This window comes from Pelecanus crispus, chromosome 4, assembly GCF_030463565.1.
Source record: "Pelecanus crispus isolate bPelCri1 chromosome 4, bPelCri1.pri, whole genome shotgun sequence".
NCBI classification, from domain to species: domain Eukaryota; kingdom Metazoa; phylum Chordata; class Aves; order Pelecaniformes; family Pelecanidae; genus Pelecanus; species Pelecanus crispus.
The window spans coordinates 15038456-15060660 of record NC_134646.1 but is presented as its reverse complement, the minus strand read 5'-3'; the positions used below and the strand labels follow the sequence as shown (position 1 = coordinate 15060660).

The window sequence follows — 22205 nt, the reverse complement described above, 5'->3', positions numbered from 1 at the left end:
AATGATGCAATCTGGAAGACCTTCACTGTGATGGAATTGAGTGAAACTTTTTCTTGCGTGGGGATGCACATGGCACGAAGAAAGGAGTGGATATGCATCTCAAGAGCTTTAATGTCTCCAGTACTGCTTCAGCTGCAGAACCTAGGGTGGTCTTGGTATTGACAGCAATTAGGTTGGAGATGAGTGTAGCCTGGGTGTTTAATGAGAGGAAAATAAAAGCGTAACACCCTTAAGGAGAAGAGGGCTGTAAAATGAAGCACATACATACATTTTTTACCATGAAGCAAGAAAGTGGTTTAGTGTGGGAAGGGTAAAGGCAGATCTTGTTTTATGTTGTTCATAAACAAAGGTATTCATGGCATGGGTTGCTGTTGAAAACTGTGTCTGAATGCATACGCTACTTAATTCTTACTCCCTACTTCTCAGAACCTCGAGATCTGCTAGTCTCAGCTTTTATGGACATGATATTCAGCCAAGGAAATAACTGTGTGTTATTCTTTTATCTCTCAATTTCCCAGGGTTTTGTTGAGTGTGGTGGTTACAGAGTACATTTAGGTGTTAGAGATCACTGTTACCAAGATGGTTTGTACTTGAAATGCTACCTGTAGCTGGGCAGGGAGAAAGGAGACTCTGGTTTCAACATACGGTACACCTTGTTACTGGTCATGATTTGCAGGCTCGGAGGATGTAGCTAACAGCTTAGTGAGGGGAGTCACAGGTACCTGTGTGTCTAAATTCCAAATCTTGTCAGCTTTAATATTTAGTGGTTACAATAACTTGAAGGTCCAGAGAAAAAAAACCAATTACTTTCTACACCTTCAACCTTCTTTGTGGCTCCTTATAGCATATTCATCAGTGATGCTAGCATTTGTGTCCTGTCCCTTTATGTCACTCCAGCTTAAAAATATTCCATGCTTTCTGGCACTAGATGCAGATTCATTCATTCATGTGATCACCCCCAAATAAGCTGTACTGTGCCAGTTGGCCTTGGGGCCAAGGAATAATTCCTCACCCTTTCTTTTTATTCGTATAGGCATAGAGGCCTTTGATAACAAGAACAGGACTTTGGAATTGGTACTTTAAGGCAGCTTGCATAGAAGAAAATTATCTGCATGAACTCCATGTTCTATGATAGCCATCATCACCATCCTAATCAGTTGCTAGTGGGACTTCTAGAAGCTCCACTGCACAGAGTCAGAAACTATGACTTCTAAAGAACTGTTTCAGCAGCTCTTCGCTCTTGGTGATTGTGTCCTTTTCCTGTGCATTGAGGAGGAGAAGGCATCATTTCCATAGCTTGGTCTTACTGTCAGTCACAGACAATGGAGGTTCTGTACAAGCATGTATCTGGAAAACAGCTTATGTCCCACCTGCTGACATAATTGATGCCTGCTTTGTGGAAGTTTATCTGCTGGAAATTCCTTCACTAATGCTGAAACAAAACATAGACTATCCAGAGTTATCAGTGCTTTCAGAAGATCATGAGGGGAAAAGGGGGATATTAAAGTGACAAAAAACCTTTAGGTCTTTAAGCCAATAATTAACATCTGCACCTTATATGTCATAGCTGGAGAACTTAAAACTTACAAAAACAACTTAAGAAATTCAATTAATTCTAAGTTGTCCCAGGTAGATCTTCATAAATTATTAGTGATATAAAATACTAGAGGATGAGGTCCTAAAAATGAATTATGTCAAGTGATAAAAATGCAGTACAGCTAAGGGGTTTTGGGTAAGTTGTCTTATCCAAATGCCTGATACCTACTGCTAGCAAGATTGTCTAGGGTAAAATGAAGCCCAGTCACTGTCCTGCAGTAGGCAGTGTAAGACAGAGAAATGTTGACTGAAGACATGAGTAAAAAATTTAAAATGTTGAATGATGCATGAAAGCAGGAAGCTTGTTACAGAAAAAAGTTGCAGAAATTATTCATAATGATCTCATTTTCTTTGAATTAGTTGTAGCAAGCTTGCCAAAGGAACAACCAAAGGAAATATAGATTAATCTCTCATTTGTTATCTTGTGACTAAAAGAAGAAAAAAAATATTAGTGCAAAATGTGATGTAAAAAGTCACAATTAAGGTTAATAAGGAGAAGAAATTCCCAGCTGCCATAATTGATGATGATGAACACCTGCTATTCAGCAGTACTGCCTTAGAGGATTGGGGAATTCCATGTACTACTAACTGGATAAATATTAAGTGACTTGAATGCTTTGGCCAAAAGCATGGTTTGATTTCTCAGTACTCCATTCAAAAACAGTAGACTCTATCAATTATAAGAAATATTATGAATTTTTTTTGGTGGGAGAGAAAATTTTGGTTCATTGGGAAACTGATGGCTTAAAAGATCCCAAGCTGGGATTACTAATAGGTCCTGTATTACTGCAAGACTATAGATTTCAAGCTAACTGAAGGAAGTATATGAGTCTTAGAAGAGCTGGGAAAGGCAGCTTTTAAATAGAATGGTTTCTCAGTTTTACCTGTGGCACAGGTAGCACACTGCTACAATACAATGTTAGCATTGTTTGTGTCATATTAGAAACATTCTAATGACATAAGTATATTTTAAATTTCTCTTAAATTCTCTTTTGCCACTTTAATGAGATCTGTCATTTGTGGTAGAACAGCCATTAAAGTTGTGTAATGATTACTGACATGCAATATTTCATTTTGAAAAGCCCAGTACAGTTGCTTCCTGAAAGGCATTGAATAAACAAAGCCACAGGCTGATGGCTTCTGTTCATCTCACAACAGAAATATTGTATTTGGGTCTAATGCAGGTTCCTTCAGCAATGCTGTCACTGTGTTTTAAAATTTAATTTTGAGAAAGCAACTTGACAAATAAAAAGTTGCAGTTTGTTGTTTTCCTCAACTACAACTTGTGAAAAAAGTACATTAGAAACCATTCTCAGAGTACTTACGTTGTTTTTATTTTTACTGGAGGCAGTCCTTAGAACTACGCGTTTTTTCATGCTTTTTTATTCTGATGACCATTTAATATTTTCTGATGGACAATAAGGTTGTTTTTCTCTGTTACTTTTTGCTTAGGTGCCATGTGGACCATAAGATGAAAATCTCTTGACTAGGGCATATGGTAGTCGACCCTGTACACACACACACACACGTAAAATAAGCAGTAGTATATGAATAAGCTCACCCATTTGATGTAGGAAAGTGGATAAGCTCTAAGCTGTTCCAGTTAGAAGTAGATAAATTCTGATTACTCCTGAAGATTCCAATGAATATAACAAAAATGATGTCTCAGCCTTAAAGTGCTTGGAATGCAAGATATGTGTAGGTAAATACAGTAAACATACTAGGTAGAAATAGGTGTATTTGAGCCTGTAGATGCAGATGGTAAATCTGTGTGTTCTAGAAGTCTAGAACATTCAGTGTAAATAATTTGCAATGGTTTGAAAACCAAACCAAACCATCTTTTAATTTTGCTTGTTTAACTTTTCATAGTCAGTCCTTGATCTACAAAGCAATACTGGATTTTCTGTGAAATGTAGATATAAATTAAAATGTCTCTCTATTACAAGTGGTAGGTAGAACATTTTACTTTGTATCACAAAAATTATAACATCTGGATTTTTTATGTGGCTAGTGCTCGTACTATGTACCTGCCAACATAGATTGAATATGCAGTGCAAACCACAAAAAAAATTGCATTGGTTGAATAAGCAGAGTTAGGAATTTTATTGATAATAAACAGTATAGGAATGAACACATAAAGCAGTGTGATTATATTGTATTAAAGCAACATTATTTTATTATTAGATTATTATATTATGTGCCATAAACAATATGGTTATGTATTATATTATAATTATTATTATTTTATTATTTTAACATAACCACAATTCTCATCATTTAATATGTTCTGGTATAAAGCATATGTCGTACTAGACTTTGACCAGTGTCTATTCAAAAGCAACACTATTAATGTATCATCATATAAAACAGCTGCACATATTTGTTCATAAATATAACTTGGATAGCAAACAAAAAAAAAGATTTCTTTTTACTAGGAAAAAAATCAGTTCAGGTTAGATAATGGTAAATTTACCATCTGGATAGAGCAAACAAAACACCAGAAAATACAGATTCATAGGAAGATTGAATAATAAAAACATAAAATGAAGCATATATATATATGTATGCTTTTTAGTATATTAAAAAATATTTTTATTTTTATATATATATATGTGCTGCATGTTGACTCCCTGAGCATCAGAAAATTTTCCATGTCATTTATTATGCACATTTATTGAATTTGAAAGGCACAACCACTTACAGAAAGATATAGAAGGTTTTGGCACTGAACAAACTTTGGCTAATTCTCAGCTCTATTTCATCAGGTTTAAAGAAAGCAGTACTTTGTATAAAACTGTAATCACAAAGTAGGAAATCAGAATTACTGTTTTTATGCTGAAGAAGCTAATGGCACAGGGAGAAGTGACGTAAGGCAGAAGAGTTTCAGCCAGCTGCAAACTTTGTTAAAGCCTGTAACTTTGACAAATACTCTTCTGCTCAACAGAAAATGCAGATAATCCTTTTTATGCTCTAAAAGTGGTTGATGTGAGACATCTGAAAGGAAAGTGAGGTTGCTGGAGGATGTTATTAAGCCACATAGCAGGTTGGTTTATCTGGATGACTACAGAGTTTCTGTGACTGTACATGGAGATGGAACTCTGCCCTGTCTATATTGAAGCAGAAAGCCTGGAGGAGTATTGGGTCTCACTAGGGAAAGAAACAAAGCGGCAAAGTTTGTGTGGTTCAGGACGTTGTGGAATTACAGTCTGAGGGAGAAACCATGCTGTTGTTTTTTCTTGCCTAGGGAATTTTAATATCGTGAGAGACTAGCTGTATTACAAGATAAATCTTAAGTAAATACTTGGGTTTAGAAATCTGGATGAACTGTGGAGACATCCCATTGGAATATAAACACATTTGTGTTCCCCAGTGAAATCAGATTTTGAAGGAATAGAAAGAAAGATTCAATTCTTTTCTTGCGTGACATAGCATTAGAGTCACAGTTGATAGGAACTCTGTCATGATCCCCTTCTGTTGGACATAGGTTTTTACAAATGGACTCTAGCAAATTGGTTGAGGGTGAAGGTATTTACAGCAATTCATTTCTTTTGTCTGCGAGGACACGTTCTAAAGATTATGCCTCACACCTTAGATAGCTCCTGTCATTTCTTCAAATGCTTCCCTCCCCATTCCCCATCTGGCTGAGACTTTAAAGCTTTTACCCAATAGTTAGTTACTACCCATCTCTGAAAAATCTGATTCAGACTCAGAAGGAAGAGAACCAGAATAAGATATTCAATTTGTATGCTGAAGTCAAAATAAGCTTCTTTAACCTTAAGTATTTCCTCAACAAATTTCCCAGAAATCCCCCTGATTTCTGTTTATGTTCTAACTTCATTAATTTTCCCCCCATACGTTTTTCACTTTTAGAGGCAGTGTCCTGCCTATGCCATGGTACAGATAAGTCAGTCATTTAAACAGACGTTTCATTCTTTATTGTGTTTGCCCATCTTCTCCCCCGTTTTAACAAATCAAATTAATTCCTGATCAGCTTGACTTGACAAAGAAAATACCACCTCTAATAAGCATTCAGAAGAGGGTGAGATTTTGGAAGACTTTTATTTCTTTATGCCTTTATTTAAGGTGTTGGTTATTGGCCTAATTAAGCCTTTTGATAAGGAGATGAGAATTCTCCAACATTTCCAGGTTTTGGAGGAAAATAGTTGGAAGGAAATAGCTTAGAGATGCTGATTTCATCTTATTGTTGCAACATACATAACCTACTCATTTATGGCTTTCTTTTCCTCCTTAAGTGCATGTGAGTAATATTCAATAGAGAGCATAGTAGCAAAGTTTAATTGGTTCTTCTCTGCCTTTAGAGAAGGTATAGCTCTTTACACACTACAGAATAGTCCCCTTTGAAGTACGGCTCAGTGTCATGTTGATCAGTCTCCTGATGCTGTACAGAAATTCTGGTATGCAATGTGTTTCTATTGCTAGTAAGGTATGCCTTCATGCAGATGAGCTGCAAGCGAAGGCCACTTTGGACAAAAATTAATACTATTTCTATTCTCAAGGACACCAATACTGACTTACAGATACAATGAAGTTTGTGTCTCTTGCTTTGGCTTCATCCACTTGTTCTGAGCAGCTAGTTCATTCTCACATTCTTAATCTTCCTGACAAGACATCCCATCATGACCTTGGCTCAGGGACTCAGGATGGTAATTTCCAAAGTCTTCTGAAAGCCCCCTTTGGTGCCAGTTAGTGGGAAGGTATGAATGATTTGACTGCAGTTGTGGGAAGTACTCTTTGAAATTTACTGTTTAACTTCAAAATTGTAGACATATCCTTATTTCCATCCAGACGCTTGCCAAATTCCGCTACTCAGAAAGAACTGATGTAGTAGATTCACAGTGAGTTGGAATAATTTTGCTTTCACTGTTACCATTTAAGGTGGCGCTCACTTCTTTTCCTTCCTCCTGTTTGCTTTCACTCCAGTAGTGGATGTTTCATTTTTCTTGTCTTTCTGATACTACAAGGAAGAGGTTGGCAGCTCAGTCACCTTTGAGTATAACTGTGAGAAAAGCAAATCTTATGATATTGGAGTTATTGATAATTACAGCTAGGCTAATCTTAGATGACTTTATTATAATATTGTTCCTATATATTTGTTCCATATTCTTCCTGTGAGAAATCCAACAAAATATTAATAGCTCCATCCTGTTGTGGTGTTGCCCACATTAAACTAGGAAAGGATGGCAGGCAGGCAAAGAGATTCATAAGGATGACAGGGCACTTAGTTTGGGTTTAGTGGGCAGTAAAACCACAATATCTGTGATGCAGCTGGCTAGACAAATGAGTTGACTAACAATTGTACATGTAATTTACATACTTGGAATGGGTAGTGATGTGATTATCTAGTGGTATGTGTCATAAAAGAGTTGATTTGCCAACATGCCTCTGTCCTAGTCAGTTTACCTGGAGGCCATAACCTACTGGGAAGTAATTTTCTGTGCAAATGCAAATGTCCTTTACCTTGCTTTACAAAATAGATGATACTTCTGGAAACATTCACTTATCCTCTGGTGTGATAGGGGGCTAATATTGTTGCTCCAGTGTAGCCACTTGAATCCCTATGATCTGCTGCACCTGCATGTCTAGTATTCCTACTTAAAGGCAGAAGTACTGAAAAATGGAACAGTCCTTTGGTACTCAAAACTGGCAAAATGTGCAGGCAATGGTAACTCAGTGACATTTTCTGTTAAGACATGTAACAATATCACTATTTTTCAGGTGCTGAACTGGACTTTCCACCTGAGAGTACTGAGGGAGCTGGCGGAGGAGCTCGCCAAGCCACTCTCCATCATCTATCAGCAGTCCTGGTTAACAGGGGAGGTCCCTGATGGTTGGAGGCTTGCCAATGTGACGCCCATCTACAAGAAGGGCCGGAAGGAGGACCCGGGGAACTACAGGCCTGTCAGCCTGACCTCGGTGCCGGGGAAGATTATGGAGAGGTTCATCTTGAGCGAACTCCACAGGCAAATACAGGTCAACCAGGGGATCAGACCCAGCCAGCATGGGTTCACGAAAGGCAGGTCTTGCTTGACCAACCTGATCTCCTTCTATGACCTGGTGACCCGCCTGGTAGATGATGGAAAGGCTGTGGATGTCATCTACCTGGACTTTAGCAAAGCTTTTGACACCGTCTCACATAATATCCTCCTCAGGAAGCTGGCAGCTCACGGCTTGGACAGGCATACTCTTCGCTGGGTAAAGAACTGGTTGGGTGGCCGAGCCCAGAGAGTTGTGGTAAATGGTGTTAAGTCCAGTTGGCGGCCGGTCACGAGCGGTGTTCCCCAGGGCTCTGTTTTAGGGCCAGTCTTGTTCAATATCTTTATCAATGATCTGGATGAGGGGATCGAGTGTGCCCTCAGTAAGTTTGCAGACGACACCAAATTGGGTGGGAGTGTCGATCTGCTCGAGGGTAGGATGGCCCTGCAGAGGGACCTGGACAGGCTGGATCGATGGGCCGTGGCCAACTGTATGAGGTTCAACAAGGCCAAGTGCCGGGTCCTGCACTTCGGTCACAACAACCCCATGCAACGCTACAGGCTTGGGGTGGAGTGGCTGGAAAGCTGCCTGGCCGAAAAGGATCTGGGGGTGTTGGTAGGTAGCCGGCTGAACATGAGCCAGCAGTGTGCCCAGGTGGCCAAGAAGGCCAACAGCATCCTGGCTTGTATCAGGAATGCTGTGGCCAGCAGGAGCAGGGAGGTGATTGTCCCCCTGTACTCGGCACTGGTGAGGCCGCACCTGGAATACTGTGTCCAGTTTTGGGCCCCTCAGTACAAGAAAGACATTGAGGTGCTGGAGCGTGTCCAGAGAAGGGCAACAAGGCTGGTGAAGGGTCTGGAGAACAAGTCTTATGAGGAGCGGCTGAGGGAACTGGGGTTGTTTAGCCTGGAGAAGAGGAGGCTGAGAGGAGACCTTATCGCTCTCTACAACTACCTGAAAGGAGGTTGTAGTGAGGTGGGTGTTGGTCTCTTCTCCCAAGTAGCTAGCGATAGGACGAGAGGAAATGGGCTCAAGCTGCGCCAGGGGAGGTTTAGGCTGGAAATTAGGAAAAATTTCTTTACGGAAAGGGTGGTCAAGCATTGGAACAGGCTGCCTAGAGAGGTGGTGGAGTCACCATCCCTGGAAGTGTTCAAAAAACAGGTAGATGTGGCACTTCGGGATATGGTTTAGTCTAGTCTACCCTTGATTGGTTTAGGTGGGCTTGGTAGTGTAGGTTAATGGTTGGACTGGATGATCTTAAATGTCTTTTCCAACCTAGGCGATTCTATGATTCTATGATTCTATGACTGACTTAAGAAAAAAACACTGAGACTCTGTCAAAATCTCTGTTGGACCTGTTCAGAAAGCTGCAGCAGGAAAAACAAAGAAAGAGCAGGCTGTTGCTTTCAGGAGATTAAGTCAACATACACCGTACTGACTTCTACAGTAGCTACCCTCCTTGGCTTCTATTACACTTTGGATCTGGACCCTTGGTTGAAGGGTTGAAGCAGTTGAAACACTGCTTTAGCTATGGAGAATGCCTGTTGATATATATAGCGAATAGACTGTTTGCCCTCCTTTGTAAGTGTTGCCGCTGTACGTTGGGCTGACTCAAATGTTCACGGTCTCTCTGAGCTTTTGCCACATGGAGCTGGAATGGATCCTAAAGTATGTTTCTAACTATTTTTCCTCACATAGCCATATGAACACAATGGATAATCTGAAATTGCTGCTGAGCCACCATCCACTTCACTGCAGGCAAAGAATCCCCTTTTTTCTACTTTCCCCAAAACAGTGAAGCTCCCAACAAGAGAGGTAGCTGCAGTTCAGAATCTGCCTCTTTCCACTACCATTAATGATTCTGGCTTTCACAAAGTTCTCATTTCCAAATGAACTAGCATCAGTGAACACTTATATCAATCCCTTAAAAGGGGATTTGAATGGAGAAAAAGATGAAACCACTGATACCATCACTCAAGTCAAATGAGGAGTCACCTGTTTCTGTGTGGGCAAAACAGACCATCCACTATAGACCTGCAGTACTCTATTGGCCTGCCCTTTGCTTACTCTTAAGGTTACCATGGCTGCTGGCTTCTCACTGAAGGCATCTTGCCCATTAAAATAGCATCTCCTTGGTTAAAGAATGGACAAATGGACCAATACCTCTGGGCAGTTATTAATTATTATGAACTTACGCATCCACATAGGTAAATGCCTACGAAGGGCCACTCAAGATGTAAAAGCTTACTTGGAGTATCAGAGGAGAATACTCCTTCAGCATACTCAACAGGGATAATGCCACATTATTAGCTTAATTAAATCACTGTATAACCTTAGTCAGAAATTGAACTGACTTTAAAAAAATCGTGGGGAAACTGTCAGATGCTACTTTTAAGGTCCAGATGTCTACTAGGAAAATGAAATTGATAAGGCATACTGTGCCCTGTAATTTTAAGACAGTCAGACATTGCAGAAACTGAAATCTATTGATCATGCAGGATAGATGGACTGCTTAAAAGAAAATCTGGACTGCAGAAATTATTGGTTAAATTCTCTTACGTGTTTTAAGAAGGAGGTATTATAGCTGATAGTCCTTGTATAAATATACTGATGCTGATCCAGAACTGACTTTAAACTGTGAGGACTTTCAAATGTCTCCTGTGAAATTATCTGCACAGTACCTGATGAACAGGTGCTCAAATATTTGGAGCCACTGGAGGCAACATTGTATTGATGAGCAATCAATATTTATCTTCAGGGTCTAATAAAACAACAAGAAGGCAGAGGATGTCAGACATTAACTGCACTAGTGCTACTTGCATTATCCTGTCAAAATATAGACAGAAATATGGATACTGAATACCAGGAAAGAAAAGGAAAAACAGATTCTAAATTATTGCAAAGTCAGGAACACAGAATTATGTAGTCCAAAACTTCTGTGGAAGAGCATTATTCTTCCCATCTGGTGTCAAAAGGTAGAGTTATTTTTCTTTCTGCACATAGAAACACTCTGCTATGAGTCACCTTAGTCCCAAACTGAGTTGGATTAATTGGAGAAAATACAGCATTAATATTTTTCTTAACATTTACCAACAGTAGTTTGAAAAGATCAGATAGTAAATGCCACAGAAATTACTAGACCTTGTGTAGAAGAAATACATTCCTCAACCTAGGGTTGTTTACTTCAAAAGTAGGCACCCTGCATTAGTTTTTACTGTTCCGCCTGTAGTACTAACAAATCAGATCAGGTTCATGCGTGTCTTAGTCATATCAAATCTTTTCCTCCGGGATATGTATGAATTCCCTCACTCAAAAAACCAAAACCAACCCAACCTGGCCTTAATTTAGTCCATCCTTTATACTGATCAGATCATTTCTTATAACCATAGGATTCAGGATGTAGTAAAGCTTTCAATTTGCAGCTTAGCTCTCAGGAAAAGGAAAACCCCAGGAGAAATACTGGAGAACTAGATTAGCAAATGGCCTTTTTTGGTTCTAGAATACGCATCTGGAACAGATGGAGGTGAAACAAAATAAAAGTGATATGGCCAATGTCCAAGAGAAAGTGGCTAACAGGGTGGCAAGCTGAGTGGTCACAGACTTAGCAATATTCTTTTGGAACGACAAATTCACAGTATTTAACATACTTGCCACTGGTAAATGATTTAACGAAAACCAGAATAAAATTAATCAGGTAAGCCAAGATGAAAACTATCTGAGCAAAGGAGCTGTTTGTTTCTCCCATCATGAATACTGCTGGACTATGTCTCAAACTCCCTCAGAGTTAGAAATAAGGAAAATCCCTTTATCTTTTTGATTAAAAAGCACAGTTGTAACTTGGTATTACCTTGCCTATGCATGTGACATCAGGTAAGAGAAAATCATATTCAATGCGTTCCATTGTTTTAAGGAAAAATTTAAAATGTAGGACCATTTTACTTCATCCAAACTATGTAATAAATACTTCTTTCACTGATGTTTTGCAGTGGCAAATAATTTGTTTCTTTCTTTTGTATACCTCTGCCATTGTTTAATCCTAATATCAATGTGCTCATGAATTTACCAATCAGTTACTCTGTAAGTCACCTGGAAGATGACATCCACTGTGCTCACATTTATGTTCTTTCTCTTGTAGTTTACTGGAGATTCAGCTCCTCAGAATGCTGAAGATTGACTGTTGGGAGTAACCCAACAATAAGGGAGTACCAGGCAGTGTATTTGTTGCCATAATGAGATTGAGATTCCGGTCCTGGTAAGCAGACAGCTGAATGACTCAGCCATTTATGAAATGAAGATGGAGAAATGGAGGTGCCTGGAGAAAAAAATTACTTATTATGGATAGCAGTTGGTATGACATGGTTATGAATCATGAAGAAAGTAGTTGCTTTAGAAAGAGCTGAAAGAAGACTATGCAACATTTCAGAACTACCAGAGGACAGGTGCCTTTGCATTGAGTCTTAGAAATACAGCAATCATGATTTCCAAAAACTGGTCAAAAGTGATTCCTGCCTTCAAAATTCTTATCCCCAAAGGAGACCAAAGTTACAAACTCTACTATGTAGGAAAGATTTCTACCACATAGAATTATTTTTTTAAGTGTGTAAGAGATTTGGTCACCTCCTTTATTCAGACAATGAAATTTACGCTACATTTCCTTGGTTGAAATTTAGATTGAAATCCTTGGTAATTGCTAAAGGACCTGTAGGAATTACCATAATGACAGTGTCTGTGTCGGAGGTAACAAATGCACTACAAAGCGTGTTCTGTCGTTGGACCATGGAACCAAGCACCAGCATTACTGTCTGTTGAGAAGACTGGAGATAATTTTTAATACCCTTATGCTATCATTGTACAAAAGGGAAAAAAGGCAAGGAAGAATCTTTAAATAAATATACTATTTTTTTTACTTGGAATTCTTAAGCAAAACAAGTAATTTGGTTTACTTGAAAACCATAGTATAAATAAATATATTAAGAGAGAGCCAATAGACCTTTAAGACAAGTAAGCTTCAGCTTGTGTTTTGACACTAGTTCGTTGAGGGAATGTTAATGAGAAAAAAAATAGCAGGGAGAACTGTCAGACATGACCAACAACTAAAGTGAGAGATGAGCTAGGATCCTACAGGAGCACAAATGAGAAAGGGATAGATTTCAGATAACAAAAAAAGCGATAGCTAAATGCTTTAACAGGGTATGATAATTTTATATTAATAATAGTAATAGAAGAGCTTTTCTCTGAAACCTCATTCAGTTAGCCCTGAACTGATGGTCATGAGGAGATTCCCACTGTGGATATCATGAGATCTTCTTAAAGAATTTTGTTGAAAGGTTGGTAAGTTAGGCAGGATTTCTTTTCCCATGGACTGGTCCCATGGACAAAAAATAAAGACACATTAAGTCAAGAAGTTTTAAACCTTGTTAAGTTACTTTCATTTATATTTCATAACTAATATCATTTGTATGTATTCAGTTATGAATACATTGTGAATTACAGGGATTTTATTATTCTTTGTTTACATGTTATGCTACGTAAGTAGGATTGTAAGTGATGTTCTTTCCAGTTTATTGTTGGCAATAATCTAATTTCTCTGAGGATGTTTGTGGAAGCATCGTGGTTCCCAGCTTGTGTCTTTTGGTCAGTGTTTGCATTCCCTCTGTATAACCTTTACAAAACTCTGTACAAACTCCGTAAAATTTTTTTCTTCATACTCTTCACATTCTTTGCATTTTGCTGATGTTGTGGAATTCAACTGAAAAAGAAAAAGCAATAGTAAAGCAGGATACCAATCTGTTTGTTCTGATAGAGAACTAACCCTTGTTTGTCCTGTTTTTGTGAAAAATTCCAATGCAGTCAATGGCTACAGAAAGCGTTGCTGGAGGCTTTCATGGTACTTATGTTCGCTGCAGCTCCTGGCTTGCTTTCTGAGTAGGATCAGCTTTCAAAGATACAGCACTTCAGTGAGAGATGCAAGCAGCTGTCCCTTTGAAAATGAGGATACTTTTCTGTATGTGTCTGAGCATACCTGACTTCAGATACTGAAGTTACAAACTGTTATTCATACATACACATTCAAACACCCTGTCATATATATGCATGCACAGTCAAAAGTATCTGCTTTGATGGGAATCCTGAAAGTGTTTTTCTAAAATCCACTAAATTCTGCTTTTTCATCATTGTATGTGTAGCTTTTTCATTGTTATATGTACAGGTTACTGGATCCCAGTTGCTTTCATCTGTACCATCCCATCTTTTATATTACAAAAGAGGTATTTCTGTTACTGAAGAAATTTTTTTGATTTGCCTTTTCCACAGACTGTTGGTGTTACTTACCTTGTTATTTTCCAAGCTTGCATTTCCATTTTTCCATATGTTCAATACATCCTGTGTTTTACTACAATTTTTGATAAGACATTCTTGAAGAATTACTTTTGTCTCTAAGAAAAAGCATCTCATAACAGGTTCTTGGCATTCTTTCTGAAAAAATGAAGTTGTAATAGTTTTACAATTAAAAAGGAATAATTGAAAGTAAGATACAATTTACCATGAAGTGGCTGATTTTTATTCACTGGATATCTCTTCTTACTATTCAAATACTTTTAAATATCTGCAAAGATTGGCTGTGAGAGCTAACAACATAAAGGCCAGCCAATTTGCTGAGACGAGGTGAAACATAGTGTCTTGATGAACATAGAAAAATAATTAATTGGGATAGGAATTTGGGATCTAATTAAACATAGTGGAATTAAATTATTATTAGTAGTAGTAGTTCTAGCACTTTCATTCAGAGATCTAAATTCAGAGTAGGTAGGGGAGAAGAGAAAGTAGATATGACCTGTATTTCACAAATTAAAGAAAAAGAAGCAGAGGTACCGATTTCTCCATCACATCAACAATAAAGCCAAGAATAAGTCACAGGTTGTCTGACTTTCATATCAGACTGTCAAACTTTAAGAAAATCTTCTTGATGTTACCAGCTATCAAATCAGCCATTACAATGGATTAACCTCTCTGGCTCGGTTCAGTTAAGATAACGGCAAAAGCAGAGCAATGCACAGGTAGATGCTGACAGTTACTCTCCATATTCCATTTCTCCAGTATTTTATTTGATTAAATAGTACATGGTGTTAAATAATAATATTTGGAAGTATCTCCTTTGTCACTTTTTTTCTCCTTCAAGTTACAAACGAATACCAGCACTATTTTAGCAGTGTTTGCTTTGATAAGATCATTTTGGATCATCCCTTTTAATTGATTAATTTTAATAGCAGTTGATTCAGTAAAAATAATTAAGACCTGCTTACATAATTTATCATAAGTACTTGAACTAATAGAACTGTTCCTGCCAAGGCTTATTTGATTTCTGAAACTTTTCTCAAATTAGACCAAGGCTATCTTATGAGAAAGTTGCTAGTAAAGAAACGAAGCTGCCATATTAGACCAGTTGTGGTCAAATTCTGAGTTTACTTACATCCTCATCTGTGCTTGCAGTATATAAACTGACATCAATGTCCTAAAAGAAAACAAGAGTTAGAATTATGAACATTAACTACCAGATTTAGAGATAATCCATGTCTTGCAGAGTTAGCTTTATTATCTCCAAGTTCAAAGGCCCAAACCATCCAGGTACTGGGAGCCAGCAAGTCAGGTGATCTTAAAGTCACCTAGTAACCTGCAGGATGGGCTTCACTGTGAGGAGGACTCATCAGAATCGAGCCCCACAATAATTTATCCGAAGGAGCTAACTCCCAAGTCCACTGCCCCTTTTCTTAGAAAAAGTGAGAAAGAAAATAATATTTAATTCTAGAGTCCACAGTATCTGGTCAACTCCAATTCCCTTTAACCTTCTATTCCTTTGCTTCCACCCATGAAACAGCATTATACAAACACCATCCCTCTTCCTGCTCCCTGTCACTGACGCTTCTTAGCTGAGTACAGTGCTAAATAATTAATTATGTCTGGTGCTATGATTGTATGAAATGCTGACTTTTTTATGAACTTACTTTGGATGTCTTGATCTGCTCCAAATCTTTCAGAACATGCGCCCACTTGCAATGACCTGCTGCTGTCTTTAGTACATAAGCACTAGAACAGAAGAAAACCAGTGACCATTAGGCTAAACAGTAGGTATACACAATGTTTATGCTGAAAAGAGAGTCAGAGATTATTAAGATACTATAGATACATTGTTTACATTTATAAATACATATGATAAATGTGTGGGGCAAGCATATTTGACAAATCATATAGATACATTAAGACTGTATCTCAGAGTCACACACTGTATAAACAGTCATTGTGTTTTTTAAAAAGGCCCGTTTTATAGAATGTAATGCAAGAGAAAGGTTCAAGTACTTGATGTAAAATACCTACAATTCTTTCAAAGTATTCTTTCAAAAAAAAAAAATCACAAATTTCAAAGTCTCTTATATTGAAAATTTGCCCCCCTGCTACTATGGAATTTCTACCTTAAGCCCCGTAGAAATACTGTCTTTCATTTTAGATGTAATTTTTTGTGTACAGGAAAGCTTACTCCTGCTGTGCATAAGGTATTGCTCAAAGTGAATCACTAAAGGGTGGAAGGAAGATTTCTTTCTCCTTGGAAGATTTTTGGAATGCGAATTGCAGTTTTAATGTGTCCCCACTTGGATCCTTGATTTGGATGCCTTTCAGGACTGCCGTACTAAAAGTAATATAGAACAATGTAGGGAAAGACAGACCAATTGTTTTGGGAAGTTGGTTTAAAACAAGCAGCTGTTAAACATTCAAGCCTTGACCAAAAGCTCAAAAATTACAAGATTTTTGGGAAAGGAAAAAAGGGGGTTTATAACAAGAATCAGAGGACCAATGTTTTTGCCAGGGGGAGAGAGAGAGAGAAGAAATGCCAGACCTTAGCAAAGCGATTTGACTGAAGGGGCACAAGGAGAAAACAAGTGGGGCATGTAAGCCCTAGAAGCACGGCCAGTTTTCTAAGACAGGAAACTGGAGTGAGAATGGAAGGAGGCATCTCATATACATAATTCAGCATACATATTTAAAAATGTTCACATGTGGTGGTTTTTTCATTGAGAAGACATACGGCAATTGATGGAGGTCTTTAAATCCAACAATTCCAACAGCTTGAGGGTTATCATGGAGATTAGGGCCAAGATGCATTCTCAACCAGACTGAGCCTCGTCAAAGACAGAATAAAGTAAGGGACCGTGGCCTATGACGCAATGGGGGACTGCATATCATGGCAGAAGAGGATCCACTCTCTAAAGAGACTGGAGGCAAGTAACAGCTGTAATAGTAAAAATAAATCATTTGTATCTGCTGTCTAATTAACATTGACTTTGTAGTTACCATAGGAAAAAGATGATTAGTCCCATCTCATTCTTTAAAAGGCAAAAGAAATGGCTGTTCAGAAGAAGATACAGCTGATATTGCAGACAAATACTTTTCAGGTGTGTTTTCTGAAAGACACAACCAAGACGATAGCTTGTCACAATCTGATTTCACAGAATTTTGCTTTAGTACTGACTTAACCAATTTGACAAGACATCCAATCAAGACAAGACTACCTGTTGTGTGTAGATTGAAAGACCAACTCATTTGTGGCTTGCAGAAATATATAATCACATTACAAAACAGTTGGTAGAAAATCCGATGCTGAAGACACACTGCAAAAATCTGAACTCATCCTGGGCTCCCTATTAATTTAGCTGTTCATGCTGCAGACTGCAATTTCAAGCAGGGACAATATTAAAGAACTTTTGTTTTGGTTTCCACCCTGCAGATCTTTCCCCTGGTTACCTTTTGCCACCCAAGTTCTATGAATTACCTACAACTATAACATTACCTACAATATTGCGGTTGTATATATATGAAACTCTCCATCAAATACATCAAATGCTATAGTTATGTGTATAGATTTTAAATACAGTATTTAGATATGGTATATATTTATACTTCTTTCCTTAGTGTATGTACATCTAATAGTGGGAAGTGATGCATTTAAGAATTCTGTCAGTGGAGTCTGGCAACTGGAAATAAGGAGGAGGTGAGAGCTATGCATTGACCATCAGCAAACTTTTCACTGTGTTCAGCCTGGGAACCTTTGTTCCAAAGTCACAAGCCCTTCAATTTAAGCTGATACAGTTCCTTCGCAGAGCTAGGTTAATTATCTGCACCTATGCTTTTGATACAAGGTTTTATTTCTTATCATATGTGCAACACTTTTATATTAACTGACTCAAATGATGTTTCTTTAGCAGTGGTTTATTCACATGCTAACTTGCAAGTGTATATTTAAAAATGGACCAGAGAACATAATGAAACAAGAGCTAGCACTGTGCAGTGGTAAAAATATGAAAATGAGAGGTCACTGCATACATTGTCAGGTTTGCAAGCTAACCTGCTGAAAGCCACCTAACAGTTATTAAAGCATCTACTGGCAAAGCCAGGAGTGTAATACTTACATGTGTCACAGGGGACTTCTGAAGAGTATTTGTAACAAATATTTGTTACTCTCTTAAACAGAAAATGTTTTAAACACGTTGCAATTATTTTGTTTCCAAAACCCAAAGATATAGCTGAAATAGCATAGTAACCTAATCACTACATAAATTCCACAGTCAATAATGGAAAGCAGTGCCAGACCCTTTTATCACCCGTGTGTGTCCAAAACCTGTTAAATAAGAAGTATGTAAATGAATGATAAACAGATAACCCAAATTAAAGTAAGGCCAGAGCAAGTAATATCTCATCCATCTTCCGAGCTATTTCAGTATGGAACACGCCGTGTTATTGTTACCCAAAGTGTGGCTAAAACCAAGGCTCAACCTCTTACTATTTCCAGAACAAATGGAAATAAAAAATATGTGAGTATTAAAACCAAAATATTAAGTATATATAAATAGAATAAATATATTTAAAACATACAAGAATGTAATGGGAAAAAAATATTAACTGCTTGGCTATGGTCAAAAGAGCTAAATCATTTTGTTGTAGTATGACAGAAAGGCTGTAACCCTTCCACAGTTAATATTGTTTTATCAGAAATTTGTCATGGTGTTGGTTTTGTTTTTTTTTAAATCTGCATACTAACTTTCTTGATTTGATTTGCCAGTCCTTAAAAAATATCCTATTTTGGCTTTTGGCTTTTTTTTTTTTATTTAATTGAAGTTCAAAAGTAGCCCTATGGGGAAACTCAAAATGCATTTAAAGAAATTTAAAATCTGATTTGTTGGATACAGCTGAAGAAAATGTGTTTTAATCCCTTGTTTAAATTTTTTAAAACATGTTTTAACAAAATGATTCAAAATGTATTAGAAACATTTTACAGTAGGTAAACATTTTGATAATTTTACAAGCCAGTTTTTATCAAATGAGATGAGGTGGCTACAAATGAAAATATGAAAGACTTATGTTGGGTCCATATACACTTACCAGCTTTGTGTTTCATAATTAGTATTACAGGGCCTTAAAAAGCTGATTTGAGAGGGAGTTCCAGTCCAAATGCATTGTCAAATTTATGCTGTAGAACAAAGTGTTCAAGGTGAGGAAAATAATACATTACAGTACCTAATGAATAATGGCCTAGGGTTATCATTAGTTTGTCGTTTGTTTCCTTTTTTTTTAAATAATTGTTCACTGTGATGACAATGGAACCCTCTGCTCTTAATGATTAATGAAGTTGTCTTGATCTTTGGTTTTCTTAAGTATGTTAAGTAACTTTTATTGTAATTAAATAATCATCACTAATTTAAAATAAAAGCCTAGTTTTTAGAAGTAATAGAGAACTTGTACCAATTATAAAATACATAAAAAAATATACTACATGCATACTCTAAAGGGTATTACATTTGTTCATAGAGAAAGAATTTCTCAGCGTCCAGTAGATCATCTAACACATTCCTTTCAGCAATTCAGGGCCATTTTCTACTTGAATTTCTTAATTATTTCATCCAAACTACTATTCAACAACACAAGGAATGTTAGCTCACTTACGTGCTTTGACAAATTATTTTCCTGCCTTGAACACACATTGTTGTAATTTAAAAATTTCTTTTGGCTAGTGTCAGTTTTTCATTTCTTACTCTGTTTAATCATTAACCAATTCCTCTCTGTCTTCATTATGTCTCTGATACTTACTCTTGTTTTATGGAAGCTTGAACTTTGGACAAGGGAGCAGTTCATATTTAAATACATACATATATTTATCTGCAGCTTGTGTCCTGATAACCTGCAACTTTAGTTTAAGGATTAAAGCCTTTGTAAGTGAATATATTTTATTCCAAAATGCAATTGAGAGTTATGATATACACAATAATCTGTTTGGAAAGGAATGCTGCTTTCTTATAATGAAGTTAAAATGCAGCACTTCAAGAGTGGTTACCACTGAGTAAAATCTAAGCCACAGTAGTACTGTTTTCTCCTTAAGGAAGCAAACAACAAAACTTTTCTTTAACAAGGCAGAAACAGTTGCTGATTTTGCTGGTTTGGCTGTCACAAAAACTATAAGTCAAAAGAAAATATTCTTAGCTATTTACAATATTTAAGTTACATGTGAATGAAAGTACTGCAAGCTAAAATTACATGTCTTTCCCTATATACCATACATCTAAATTTCTTTATTAAGATTTGCTTATAAATTGTTCGGCGAATCCTTGAGATGTGATATTTGTAACTAAGACAGTTTCATTCCTGTGCAAGTTGGTTTTATCTGCAAAAGTCCACTAGTTTTTATTGCTTATTTTGAACTGTATTTTTATTAGAGAATTTTGTTAGAGAAGTTAGATCCTGAACCTACAAGTCCTTGGCCACTTCTTGTTTATGTGTGCATATGCTTTCAATAGTGTTCTTCAGTCTAAAACAGCTCTTTCCTTCATTGGGATCACTCTTTGATAAGTAAGTAGACAGCAGTCTTCTCTCAGCCTCCATTTTGCTTGACTATTGTATTAGGTCTGGTCAGAATGCAGTTAATTTTCTTTATAGTAGCTGGTATGGTGCTATGTTTTAGATTTTTGACCAAAACGGTGTTGATAACTCACTAACGTTTTAGCTATTGCTGGACAGTGCTTGCAAGGCCTTCGCTTTTTCTCACTCTGCTCTCCCCTACCTCCCCCAGCAAATAGGCTGGAGGTGCAGAAGAGGTTGGGAGACGACATGGCCAGGACAGCTGACCCAAACTGAGCAAAGAGATACATCATACTGTATCACATCATACTCTGCATTAAAAGGAGGAGGGGAGGATTTTTTTCAAAGGTAACCGTTGCTCGGAGACTGGCTGGGCATTGGTCTGCTGGTGGGAGGTGGTGAGTGTTGCTTTTGCATTACTTGGGGTTTGGGTTTTCATTGGTTTTTTTGTTTGTTTTTTTTTTCTTTATTGATTAAACTGTCTTTATCTCAATCCCTGAGTTTTTCTCCCTTTTACCCTTCCAGTACTCTCTGCTGCCTGGCTGGGGCAGGGACTGAGCAAGCAACTGGGTGGCAGCTTAGCTGCCAGCCAGGGTCAACCCACTACAATTATACAATGCAATCTCTTGAAGACATTTGCCTCCATTTCCATGACCTTCCTAGCAGTCCTCATCTGCCTCATTTTTCTTGAAAACAAGTGACCAGAAGCTTACAACATACTGAGATCTCACGAAGGATTTAGAAACTGGTGCTAATATTTTCACCTTTCATGGAAAATAGGGAAATGGCTAGTGCCAGTGTTTTCTTCATGACTGTATCACACTGGTGGCTCATCCTTCAGTAATACGTTCCCCTGCCATAATTTTATGCCCATTTCTTTCATAATCCCGAAATGTCTGAAGAATCTTTCACTATTTGCAAAAAACCATCCCCACCAAAAAAAAAAACCCAAAAAACCAAAACCAAACCAACCAAAAAACCAAAGTCTAATCTGCTTATTTTTTGGTTACTCTCAATTTATCCCTAACTTCTTGACCTCTAGCACACAGCTTTTTTCTTGATCAGTCCTTTCTCCTTTTGCCTCTGGGCTTTCTGGCTAGTCTCGGCAATGCTGATAGGCATCACTAGTCCTTCCATTCCTTACTCCTGTAAGCAAATCACCCTCCTCAGACTGCTCTCTCTTGTAACACCCTGTATTCCATTTTTGTTCATCCTTGGCTTCTTGGTTTCCCTCTCTTTTTTTGTGTGTAGGATGTGTTGCTCTTCCCTTATTTGTTGCCATGTAATGTTTTGCTTCTGACCATTTCTCACCTTCATTCTCTAGTGCAATATACCTCTTCTTGCACGTTATTTATCCTATTTTAGTCATCTCTGCTCTGCCCTGTTCTACGGATGTGTGTCCTGAAGTCTTTCTCTTTTACTTCTTGTGCAAGAGAGAGCTGTAAATATTCTCTTATCTGTTACTGCTGTGAATTTCCCTCTAAAATTGTACCATCACCTCCAGCTCTTTCTAGTCCTTGGACGTTTTATTGAGCAAGAAGCCAGGCACAAAGGTGGGGGTTTTTTCAGATCCATATTCAAGTACTTTCTACATCATGCAGAGCTGAGTTCTACACCCATTCATTTGTAATGTTTCTGCAATTCTTCTCCTTCAGTGTCTCCTTTGCCACAATAATTACAGCCTCCTTTAGAGAACTCTGCCTCCTCGCTCAACAAAA

General features: G+C 37.7%; 1 protein-coding gene across 1 annotated transcript in view; it reads right to left on the bottom strand.

The window, feature by feature from the left end:
• Positions 1 to 13001: 13001 nt before the first annotated feature.
• Positions 13002 to 22205, bottom strand: part of IL15 (interleukin 15) — a 54162-nt gene continuing 44958 nt past the window's right edge. Inside the window, exons 3-7 of the mRNA XM_075709435.1 lie at positions 16933 to 17042; positions 15591 to 15672; positions 15059 to 15100; positions 13921 to 14064; positions 13002 to 13339 (exon numbers count right to left, since the gene is read on the bottom strand). Of these exons, the coding sequence (XP_075565550.1) occupies positions 13226 to 13339; positions 13921 to 14064; positions 15059 to 15100; positions 15591 to 15672; positions 16933 to 17042 (492 nt within the window). The 3' untranslated portion in view covers positions 13002 to 13225. The remainder of the gene's footprint in view (positions 13340 to 13920; positions 14065 to 15058; positions 15101 to 15590; positions 15673 to 16932; positions 17043 to 22205) is intronic.